Source organism: Heteronotia binoei, chromosome 20 (genome assembly GCF_032191835.1).
Source record: "Heteronotia binoei isolate CCM8104 ecotype False Entrance Well chromosome 20, APGP_CSIRO_Hbin_v1, whole genome shotgun sequence".
Taxonomy (NCBI): Eukaryota; Metazoa; Chordata; class Lepidosauria; order Squamata; family Gekkonidae; genus Heteronotia; species Heteronotia binoei.
Window position 1 is genome coordinate 82,906 of NC_083242.1, and position 11,628 is coordinate 94,533.

Sequence of the window (11,628 nt, forward strand, 5' to 3'; positions counted from 1 at the left end):
GGAGTACTGCAGGTTCTGGATTCAGCACAGAGAACAAGCGGTCTCTGTACTGCAAAGGAAGCAACAGGAGAGAGCTCCAAAAAGACCCTCTCTGCTCCCTCAGTCGCCACCAACAGTCTTCACCCGCCAAGCTGTCACGGATGGGGGGGAGACAGGGTTCCAAGCACTCTCATGAGAGCTGAAAGGGAGCAGTTCCACGCATTCATCAGCGCTGCTTCCGAGGGGAACTATCAGTGAAGTCTTCACAAGCACCAGAATTTCCATGTCCATGGAAGCCCCATCTGCACTGGAGCACAACATGCCGCAACAGTCATCGCAACGCACACCAGAAAGGATGGGCATTTGAATCCATAACCTCACCTGTGAATGATTCCCTTCCCATGCAAATACTCCAATGCAGACACCATTTCAGCAGTATAAAACCTGGTACAGGTCTCATCAAAGGAGCCAATCTTGCGGATATATTTCAACAGCTCTCCGTTTTTGGCATAGCTAAGGCCAAAGTCTGAGGGGAGCATTAAGGACTCTTAGCAGACCTGCAGATTGAGTGAAAACAGACGGGCCTTCCATCCACCGGGGAAGCAGAACAGCAAATGTCATTACATGCCAAAAGCCCAAGCCAAGCACTCTGACTCCTTTGCTAGATGCCGAGTTCACAAGATCCAGAGGGATCACAAAAAAACACACACGACAACATGTCGAAGAACCCACTACTCTGCTTCTGCCCCGTTCCCTATTCCAGAAAATGTCACAAATGAGGCCCGACTCAAAGGATACAGAGTTTCTCATCATCCTGAAATGTGAAGTAGAGCTTGACAAAGAAGGGGTGGTCGAGGCGCGACATCACGTCTCTCTCGCGGGTCACATAGGGCACCTTGTTCTCTTTTATGATATGACGCTTCTCTAGAATTTTAACTTGTAAAAAGATAAAGTTATTTTTTAAATAGATTTTATTTAATTGAATCTAATCAAATACAAGGGGAACAGAGAACATAGGGAAAATAAGTAACAGAGATATAAATCTAACATACAAAAGTCCAATTTAGATCACTGAATGCATACAATAAACAATTTACGAAAACAATACATAATATGCTAGGTATTAAAAAAGATAAAGAAGTTATAAGTTGCCCCTGGAGAAAACTTGGTAGACAATCGACAAGAGGTCTGTCACAGGCATGCAGCACTTGACGCCATCTCCTTCCCCACATGAGGGTCCACCCAGCCCCAGAGAAGGAAAAGGGCTACTCACTGGCATATTCTCTGGAGGTGGCCACTTCTCTGGCCAAAACAACCTGTTTAACAGAAGAAAGAACTCTCTCAATACAGAGCACGAGATGCGAGAGGCAACTCCGTCAGCCTCAAAATGCACACAGCTGTACCCCCCACCATGACCAGCACACCCCTGGCTCACAGGGCTCGGCAGGCAAGGAGAAAGAGGCAGCACAAGATTTACCTCCAAAACACTCAAGAGGAGGATTCTGGAATGACCGGGGGGGCGGGGCATGGGCCAAGATAACAAATTCCATTCCTGCTACATCTGGCACAGAGTCAAGCACTTAAGGTGATGTTGTGGGGTCAGTCGTGGGAAGCGAATGGAACCACACTGGCTTCTTCAGCCCATCCAGCAAGCAGCCAGGGCAACCAGAGGACTAATCTTTCAGGCACCCCATCCTGCACCCAAAAGGGGGGTGGTTCCTCTGAACAGCTTCCTCCTCCTCATAAGCAGAACCCAAGAGAAGGACAATCCAGATATCCTTGCAGGGTTTCTGCAGCACAAGACTTTGGGGCCAGGTGAGGAAAGGGAAGGAAGGAAGTCACAGCACGCCTTCCCCTTTGGGAAGCCTGCAGAGAGGGAAAGGGGCAGCCTCTGGATAAAGAAAACCTGGTTTGAGGCTGCATATTTCCAGGCCCCCCCCCCAGTCCGCAGAGCCTGGAAGAGGCCGTCCACAGTGTGCTAAGAACAGGCACTTGGAAGAGAGCAACAAAAGAGGCCCCCTGGCTGCTTCATTTCCCTTCAAGGGCGGGGGAGGGGGCATTGCAAACACTGGCCGTGTGGCTGGTGGGCCCCACCTTCAGCACCAGATACCTGCTGCAGCCACTCACCGTGGAGAAGGATCCTTCACCCAGGATCTTCCCAAACTTGAAGTCCTCTGGGCGTTTCTTCCGTGGCTGTGAAGGCTGCTGCAAAGACACGGGAGTGGCCCGTGGCTCAGCTGCAGTGCTCTCCATGTTCAGCCCCTGTCTGCGGCCACAGGTGGCAGCAACGGGCGGAGAGCTGGAATCCGCCTGGCTCCTCACCATCGATGGGGATGGGCAGGAACACAGAACCACGCTGGACTGGATGGGAACAGCATCGTACTGCAGGAGAGAAGACAGGACAACAAATCTCAAAACACTGACCACCCCCCACCACCACAAGCACCGAAGCCCCCCATCTTCCATCTTCACCTGTACGAAACAGCCAGGACTGGCTGGAGTGTTCAGCTGTAAGATCAAGCCATTAGTCCCGTCGATCTTGTAGGGCATCAAACAAGCACAAAACGTAAGCCAATAACAGACATTCCACATGTGACTTCCAAAAAGCTACCCTCAGAGGTCCTCACCAAAACCCGCATGATGCAAGCAGCAAGTCAGGGAATGGGATGAGAGGAGGCCCTGCTACAAGCCATGGAGCAGAGGCGGAAACGGGGAAGAAGCAAGGAGTAAAATCTCCCCAGGATCTGGGCTGGTGCCATTTCATTCACTAGCAACCTGGCATCATGAGTCAACAGTGAGGGAGCCAGGTTGGCAGATAACCCTCTTGTCAGGAAAGTGAAAAACCTTCTGCACGGATCCCAAGAGATCAGTGAACAACAACACAGCAAGCAAAGGGTGTTCAAGTGTTGGTCGTTGGAGGAAGTCAGCCTTGCAGAGTCCTGCCCTCAGCTGGGCAATACCTGGACCAGAGAGAACTGAAGGGTGCTACCCTCCTTTGGGCATGGCTTGTAGATGTCCCTAGTCTTCCCACCCTAGAGAGAGAGAACATGCCTCCATTTCTGATACCTCCACCCCGCTCCTTCTGGGCAAGACAATGGTAGGACAATGCTTTAAGATCTGTGGAAGACAAGAGTCCATGTCAGCCTGTAACTCTGCCCATGAGAAGCGGCCTCTTCCTGCCCAACCAACAGTGAAGGGCAAGCAGTTGGAGTGTGGAGTTCTCCAGCACAGAAGCCAACGTGCAGCATGGAGTCCTCCAGCACAGAAGTCAGCAGGCTGTGCAGTGTGGGTGGAGTTGAGTGCAAAAAGTAGTAGCTGCTGCAGCTACTAAAGCGACATTTCAGTATTCCAGATCTTCACCAAGATGTGCACATGACTTGGGGCAACACCAGAATGAAGGCCTGAACCTGGATTTGGCAAAGACTTTCACTGAACTGCTGGCTAAAATGTCAGTCTATTGCAAGAAGCACAAACCGGAGCCCTGCAGTGTCCAAAAGACAAACGGGGGTGGGAGTGGGCTGAGAGAGGGGATTTTGCGGAAGTCTTCACAGACTTGAGTCCACTTCAGATAAATTAAGTGGGACCTCTGTCAGCTCTCTCTCACCCCCCCAGAGGGAAGAAAAATCAGTAGAGTCAAGTGATGGAAAAATAAAAGATCTATGACATTTCCAAACACTGTTCGACATGCGCAAGATGCATAATGAATATTCAAAACAGCCACAAGTGAAGAAGTACTCATCCGGCACTCGAACTAATTTAACACCATGAATGCAACTGCCGCTTATTCAATCCTCATCTTAACTAGGCACTAATGGAGCTGTTTCTAGCTGTAGCCTCCCTCTGAAGCTCTTTTGCTTAAGAATGACGCCTGCCAGGCCACAGCATCCCAGCCAATCAAGGTTTCTGGACAGTGTCACTTTTTAATGTCCAAGGTGTGTCCATCTGTCCTTCAGCAGAGAGACTGACGTGCTTGTTCTCTGGGGAGGGCAAAAGGACCCATCACATTGAAGAAAACCGCAATGCCCTCTGCTGGCCCCTGGGGAAATGCTGCAGGGAGGCAGTTTCATCGCAGAGAGTTTGTTTCTAAACACCCCCAACCACGGTCAGGTGTGAGCAGGACATGCTTCTGACTATTTCCTTTGGAGAGAGGGTCTACTCTGGACAACCAGCCCAATGGGGTCAGCCTATTGGTCACTTAATTGCATGAGAACAAAAACTGGAAGATTTCAAGGGGAAAATGGGGTTCTTTCCCCATTTTTTCCTTGAGACCTTTCTTCCAATTTTTCTAATGGAAAAATGGGAAACTCTGGGCAGTTCTGAAAAAACTTCAAAGACAAGCCGTGCACACAAGAAGATACACAGGACTCTTAAGTACAAGGTGTATTTCTGCAATAGGATACAGAACCTTCAGGAGAGCCAGTTTGGTGTCGTGGTTACGTGCGCTGACTCTTATCTGGGAGAACTGGGTTGGATTCCCCACTCCTCCACATGCAGCTGCTGGAATGGCCTTGGGTCAGCCATAGCTCTCTTATCTGGGAGAACTGGGTTGGATTCCCCACTCCTCCACATGCAGCTGCTGGAATGGCCTTAGAATCACAGAGTTGGAAAGGACCACCAGGGTCATCTAGTCCAACCCCCTGCACAATGCAGGAAACTCACAAATACATACCCCTAAATTCACAGGATCTTCATTGCTGTCAGATGGCCATCTGGCCTCTGTTTAAAAACCTCCTTCAGCCAGCCATAGCTCTCGCAGGAGTTCTCCTTGAAAGTGCAGCTTCTGAGAGAGCTCTCTCAGCCTCACCTACCTCAGAGTGTCTGTTGTAGGGGAGGAAGGTAAAGGAGATTGTGAGCTGCTCTGAGACTCTGATTCAGAGTGAAGGGCAGGGTAAAAATCCAGTATTCATCATCATTTTCTCTGGTTCTCGACTATGGCAGGTCCTTTTGACCTGACTTGCCATTGACCTTATGGCTGACCTTTTCACCGTGACACAGAAAGGTTAACCAGCAGCTTATTGCCCTAATTTGCTGCGGGGGGGGGGGGGAGAGAGAGGGAGGGAGATCAGAAGGAGGTGGGCACAGGCCAGTCCTTCCATTTGGAAAAAAAGCCATTTGCCTAGGATGCCAGCCATGGGGGGCACCAAATTGGGTGCTCCCCCATGATTGGCATCCTAGGCAAATGCCTAATTGGGCACCCCCATGTGACTCTCAGAGGCCTTCCCCACTCTCACCCCGCTTTCTCGCTCTCGTGCCACATTTCCCACCACCATCTCTCCTTCCTCACTATGCGGGTGGTGAGGAGGGGAGCAGCACCACAGAGGAGGGCTATGGGGGGGCTGCAGGCCTGCCTAGGGCCAGCCCTAGGTGGGCAGAAACTGCACCAAGGGTTCAGAGGAAAATTCTGAAAGCCGCATTGAGAACTGAGCTCTTGTTAACCAGATAGCAAATGTTAGTAGCACGGATTGGCTTCAGCCTACTGCATGCAGTCCAACTGGTTCCTGGTCACTGACCCTGAGCTTTTACCCTCCTTGAGTAGGAGATGAGAAATGTTCTTGAGACTACGCCTAGGCAGGACATCCTTCTCTGCTTGGCATCTGGCTAGAGACTATTAGCCTGGGCCCGTGTAAACAATACCTCATCTGTTACCAGTACACAACGGCAACCTGTAACACAAACTGCAGGGAAATCTGGATTCAGATCTCCACTCTGCCATGAAACTAACAGTGAGGCCATAAACCAGCTGAGCTCTCAGTCTAACCTACCTCACAGGATTGTTGTGAGCCTACAGTGGAGGAAGGGAGAACTCTCTGAAGCAGTTTTGTGATGGCATGATTAATATTCCCCAGAGTGCACCTAAAAGGGTTCCCCACTGTGTGCACTTCAGAATGTCCCTGCTCTCTGTAACAGCAGCAGCACCCAGAGGATGGGTCCAGAACAGAAATCAGACTGTAACTGACTTCCAGCATCTTCATGCATCTCATTTCAGTTACCTGCAACCTGAAATCCTACCTCACGTTTATGCCTGACCTGAGATCACCCCCTCATCTTCACCAAGCAGTTTCAAAGAGTCACCCAAGCAAAGGCTCAGCAGGACCACAGAGTGAATCAAGCTCAGGGCTTGGCCAAAGGCACAGCATCCTGCGCACACACTCGCAGCCTTGGAGTCTCCTTAACAACAGGCAGGCAGGCAGGGAGGAAATCCGTGACTCTTCAGAGCCTTCGCTAAAGCTGTCAAAATACATGTGAAACCCAAACCGCCGTAAAGTGGGACCATTTCTGCGGAAGGCGAGCGGGGCGTCCCCCCTTGGGAACCAGCCGGCCGAGGAGGCAGCGCCGCAGGAGGAGGGCTCCCTTCCACTCCCTCCCAGGCCAGGCCTGCCGCCGCGCTCCGGGCCCGAGGCCCCATCCAGCTGGCGGAGAAAGGCAGCCCTCGAGGGCGAAGCGCGGAGACGGGCCCCGCCGGGAAGAAGAGGAGCGCCCCGGCCGCCGCGCCGCCTACAGGCCGGGAGAGGGAGGGAGGGAAGGAAGGAAGGCAGGCGGCCGCCTCAAGGACGGGAGCGCCCTGCCCGCCCCCCCCCCCGGCCGGAAGGAAGGAAGGAAGGAAGGGCCGAGCCTCCCCGCCCGCCTACCAGAGGGCTGCCGGTGCTGGCCATGGGTGCTGCCGCTGCCGCCAGGGCCCCTCCGGCCGGGCCGGGCCGAGCGAGCGACCGACTCTGGCGCCGCCAAGAGAGCCCAGCAGCGACCCAATGGGACGCCCGCGTCCTCCGTGAGTGACGTCAGCCACAACAAAGCTCTCTTCCGCCCGAGTGGGCGGGACGTCCGCCAGCGCCGCTTCCCCACTGGCCCAGCGGCAAGCCGCTCAGCCTACATCCGTCACGGCAGCTCTCGCGAGAGTGGACTGCGCGTGCGCCCACGCGGGCAGGGAGGGAAGGCAGACTGCGCCTGCGCCAAGAGCTCATTCCTTCCCGGAATGCCCCTCCTTTCCCAGGGAGTGGAACCAGAGACGCGAAAGCCGTTGCGAGCCAGAGCGGCCATTTCCTGCGTCCGGGGCGGGACTTTCTGCCAGTTCCGGAAGAAAGCCGCCCCTCCCCTTCCGCTGAGCCGCCGTGGCGGAGGCAGCCCGCGCTTGGTTGGGCTGCTCTGCTGCCTGGCAAGCTCCCGGGTCCGCCCCCAGGCAAAGAGGCTGCGTGCAGATCTGGCGGGCGGTGGGCCTATTGCTGCAAGCGCAGCGACGGCAGGGCAGGAAATGAGTCAGCCCTGCGGCGGCCTCTCGGGGCGCAGGGATTCCCTCCCCCTCTTCCAGCCTGGTCTTCTCCCCCAGGGGCTTTGCAGATCCTGCAGAGATGCCGCAGGACTGTGTCTTTATGGTGCAAGCGCTTAGCAATCCAGGGGCAGTCACTTCCTGCCACTGTGTGGCTCTTTCCAAATTCCAGCTGCAACACAATTGGAGGTTCTCCCTCCCCCCGCTAAAGAGTCTCACCTTCCAGATTTGGGGAAGAGTTGTCCATCCATACAAAAAAAATTCATGTTGCTCACAACAGTAAGTTGCACCAAACAGCCAGTTTGGTGTAGTGGTTAAGTTTGCGGACTCTTATCTGGAAGAACCGGGTTTGATTCCCCACTCCTCCCCTTGCACCTGCTGGGATGGCCTTGGGTCAGCCAGAGCTCTCTTATCTGGGAGAACAAGGTTTGATTCCCCACTCCTCCACTTGCACCTGCTGGAATGGCCTTGGGTCAGCCAGAGCTCTCTTATCTGGAAGAACCGGGTTGGATGCCCCACTCCTCCACTTGCAGCTGCTGGAATGGCCTTGGGTCAGCCAGAGCTCTCTTATCTGGGAGAACAAGGTTTGATTCCCCACTCCTCCACTTGCACCTGCTGGAATGGCCTTGGGTCAGCCAGAGCTCTCTTTTCTGGGAAAACCGGGAATGATTCCCCACTCCTCCACTTGCAGCTGCTGGAATGGCCTTGGGTCAGCCAGAGCTCTCTTATCTGGGAGAACCGGGTTGGATCCCCCACTCCTCCACTTGCAGCTGCTGGAATGGCCTTGGGTCAGCCAGAGCTCTCTTATCTGGGAGAACCGGGTTGGATCCCCCACTCCTCCACTTGCAGCTGCTGGAATGGCCTTGGGTCAGCCAGAGCTCTCTTATCTGGAAGAACCGGGTTGCATTCCCCACTCCTCCCCTTGCACCTGCTGGGATGGCCTTGGGTCAGCCAGAGCTCTCTTATCTGGAAGAACCGGGTTTGATTCCCCACTCCTCCCCTTGCACCTGCTGGGATGGCCTTGGGTCAGCCAGAGCTCTCTTATCTGGGAGAACCAGGTTTAATTCCCCACTCCTCTGCTTGCAGCTGCTGGAATGGCCTTGGGTCAGCCAGAGCTCTTATCTGGGAGAACAGGTTTGATTCCCCATTCCTCCACTTGCAGCTGCTGGAATGGCCTTGGGTCAGCCGGAGCTCTCTTATCTGGGAGAACCGGGTTTGATGCCCCACTCCTCCACTTGCAGCTGCTGGAATGGCCTTGGGTCAGCCAGAGCTCTTATCTGGGAGAACCGGTTTGTTTCCCCATTCCTCCACTTGCAGCTGCTGGAATGGCCTTGGGTCAGCCAGAGCTCTCTTATCTGGGAGAACGGGGTTTGATTCCCCCCTCCTCCACTTGCAGCTGCTGGAATGGCCTTGGGTCAGCCGTAGCTCTCTTATCTGGAAGAACCGGGTTTGATTCCCCCCTCCTCCACTTGCAGCTGCCGGAATGCCCTTGGGTCAGCTATAGCTCTCTTATCTAGGAGAACCGGGTTTGATTCCCCACTCCTCCACTTGCACCTGCTGGAATGGCCTTCGGTCAGCCAGAGCTCTCTTATCTGGGAGAACCGGTTTGATTCCCCATTCCTCCACTTGCAGCTGCTGCAATGGCCTTGGGTCAGCCAGAGCTCTGTTATCTGGGAGAACCGGGTTTGATGCCCCACTCCTCCACTTGCAGCTGCTGGAATGGCCTTGGGTCAGCCAGAGCTCTTATCTGGGAGAACCATTTGATTCCCCATTCCTCCACTTGCAGCTGCTGGAATGGCCTTGGGTCAGCCAGAGCTCTTATCTGGGAGAACCGGTTTGATTCCCCATTCCTCCACTTGCAGCTGCTGGAATGGCCTTGGGTCAGCCAGAGCTCTCTTATCTGGGAGAACCGGGTTTGATTCCCCACTCCTCCACTTGCAGCTGCTGGAATGGCCTTGGGTCAGCCAGAGCTCTCTTATCTGGAAGAACCGGGTTTGATTCCCCCCTCCTCCACTTGCAGCTGCCGGAATGCCCTTGGGTCAGCTATAGCTCTCTTATCTAGGAGAACCGGGTTTGATTCCCCACTCCTCCACTTGCACCTGCTGGAATGGCCTTCGGTCAGCCAGAGCTCTCTTATCTGGGAGAACCGGGTTTGATTCCCCACTCCTCCACTTGCAGCTGCTGGAATGGCCTTGGGTCAGCCAGAGCTCTCTTATCTGGAAGAACCGGGTTTGATTCCCCACTCCTCCACTTGCACCTGCTGGGATGGCCTTGGGTCAGCTATAGCTGTCTTATCTGGGAGCTGAAGGGCGGGTTTCTAAGCGTGACCCACTTCAGGGCAGGCTAATGTGCAAAGGATCTGGCCCAGTTTAATGCAGCATCTGTCTTCTCTCCACTGCTTTAGTATCAGAATTAATTTTTCTTTTCAGAAAAGAACCAATCCAGAGTATATTGCGTGGCAGTTGGGCACAGCTCCTTGGCCTGGTGAGAGCAGGCACAGGGAGCCAAGCAAACTGCCATTCCTGCCAGAGACCCAGCATGATTTGGAAAGGGCCAGCTGCAGTTCTCACCTGGAAGGGAGATCTCCCAGGAGAGGTGTGTAGGCCGTACAGTGCTCAGAGTTCCACAGCGGGAGATGGGTGGGAGGTCAGAGCAATAAGTAGCCTCCTCCAAGGACGGGATGAGTATGGCCTTCAGATCTGTATCATCTACCAGCAGTCGCTGTACCACCAAACATGGAGGCTAGGAGCAGCATCTCTGCTGGAGTGGATGGAGCCCAGGCACAAGGGCAGAAACAGTGTCAAGATGGAGGCATTCGCTCTCCATTCTTCATCCCTTGGAGGAAGGTGTTGCCCTTTTTCCTCCCTGGAAAAGTATCCCTTTTGGCAAGAGTGGGGCAATGAAGGTGCCAGTTGCACTCTCCACTGTATCCCAAGCAGCGAGAAGTTCAAGGGCAGGGGCAGCCAAACTGCAGCTCGGGAGCCACATGTGGATCGTCTACACACATTGTGTAGCTCCCAGATGTTGAGGAGGAACTCAAGCGTGCATAACATCAGGACTTCAGTCAGCCTTTGAGTGCTGACCTATAGGTATGCAACTACTTCCACCATGCGTGAAGCAGGGAAGGATGTGGAAATAGGCAGGCTTGCAAGCTCTTCTCCACAGATATCACCCAGAGACCTCCAGTGGGGAGAGAGAATGCAAAAGCTGAGGAAGCCACTAGAAGAAGGGATGGAATTAAAGAGGGTGGTGCAGGATTCCCTCTTATTTTCGTAGCTGTTGCAGGAGCTGTATTTACTAACCTTGGTGTCAAGGCAAAGAGAGAAGCATAATGATGCAAATAGTGGTCAGTGATTACGGTACATGTGTGTTTCCTTCTCCCAATGGTGCCAAAAAATAATTCCCTAACCTTTCCTGATGCTGGTCTTATGGGGACTGTTATTCCCAGCTTTCTGTTTAAGTCTCATTCTAGCATGTGTTCTGAAGTGCATACATGTGTATTTTATCTTTCTGCACAAAAAAAGGCTTAAGACACGTGCAATATATGCCCTATATGGCCAAGGACCTGTCTACCTTAGGGACCATCTCTCCCCACATGCTCCCCAGAGGTCACTTAGATCTGGAATGCGGAACCTACTATTGATCCCCGGGCCGAGAGAAGCAAGATCGAAATCCACCAGGGAAAGGGCCTTCTCAGTCGCTGCCCCCTATTGGTGGAACCAACTGCCGGAAGAAGTTAGAGCCTTGCAGAACCTCTCCCAGTTCCACAAGACCTGCAAGACAACATTATTCTGGCTCGCCTTTAATTGAATCGCCGATATAGTAGTGGAAAAGGATACCCAAGAGCACGGAATGCCACCAGAAACGAAATGATATTAGCACTAAAGCTTTTAATTTGTTTTAATTGTTTAAAATTGAATGAGTGTTATAATCTACTGTTTTATTGTGAACCGCCCTGAGCCTGCTTCAGCAGGGAAGGCAGGATATACATCCAGTAAATCCAATCAGTATCGTTCCTGTCGTGATGTTTATTCTCTGTGGCTCTTACGCTAAGCAAGTTTGGCCACCCGTCCAAGGGCAGGCTTCAGATGAGAGCATCAGACTCCGCTGGGCCTTGGTCATGCCTCTTATTGCAAATATGGATGCAGCTCATTCCTTTATGTATTTAGTAGGCTTGTATTCAGGCAGTAGTAGGCTTATATTATACAGGAAGCAAGTATCTCTACGAAAGCAGCACAACCACTGTTGCTGTGGCTCCACTGGTCAGCTCACATCTGTCTGTCTTTTCAAAGTGCACACTGGCTCCATTCTGGTTCTTTGCCTCTTCCCCATAAGCTCAAAGGATTCTGCAGCCACCCAGATGGCCTGCTAACATATCTCAGTCCAAA

At 53.1% G+C, this 11,628-nt stretch overlaps 1 protein-coding gene across 2 annotated transcripts in view; it reads right to left on the bottom strand.

Annotated features, from left to right (window-relative positions):
• PDPK1 (3-phosphoinositide dependent protein kinase 1) overlaps window positions 1-11,628 on the bottom strand; it is a 60,451-nt gene that overhangs the window by 12,303 nt on the left and 36,520 nt on the right. Inside the window, exons 2-6 of one of the 2 annotated variants that reach the window (XM_060260695.1) lie at window positions 6,609-6,633; window positions 2,107-2,361; window positions 1,253-1,295; window positions 778-915; window positions 361-505 (exon numbers count right to left, since the gene is read on the bottom strand). In XM_060260695.1, coding sequence (XP_060116678.1) covers window positions 361-505; window positions 778-915; window positions 1,253-1,295; window positions 2,107-2,361; window positions 6,609-6,632 — 605 coding nt within the window. In that variant the 5' untranslated portion in view covers window position 6,633. Of the gene's footprint in view, window positions 1-360; window positions 506-777; window positions 916-1,252; window positions 1,296-2,106; window positions 2,362-6,608; window positions 6,772-11,628 lie in introns of those variants that run through there. The other variant, XM_060260694.1, reaches the window with a different exon arrangement.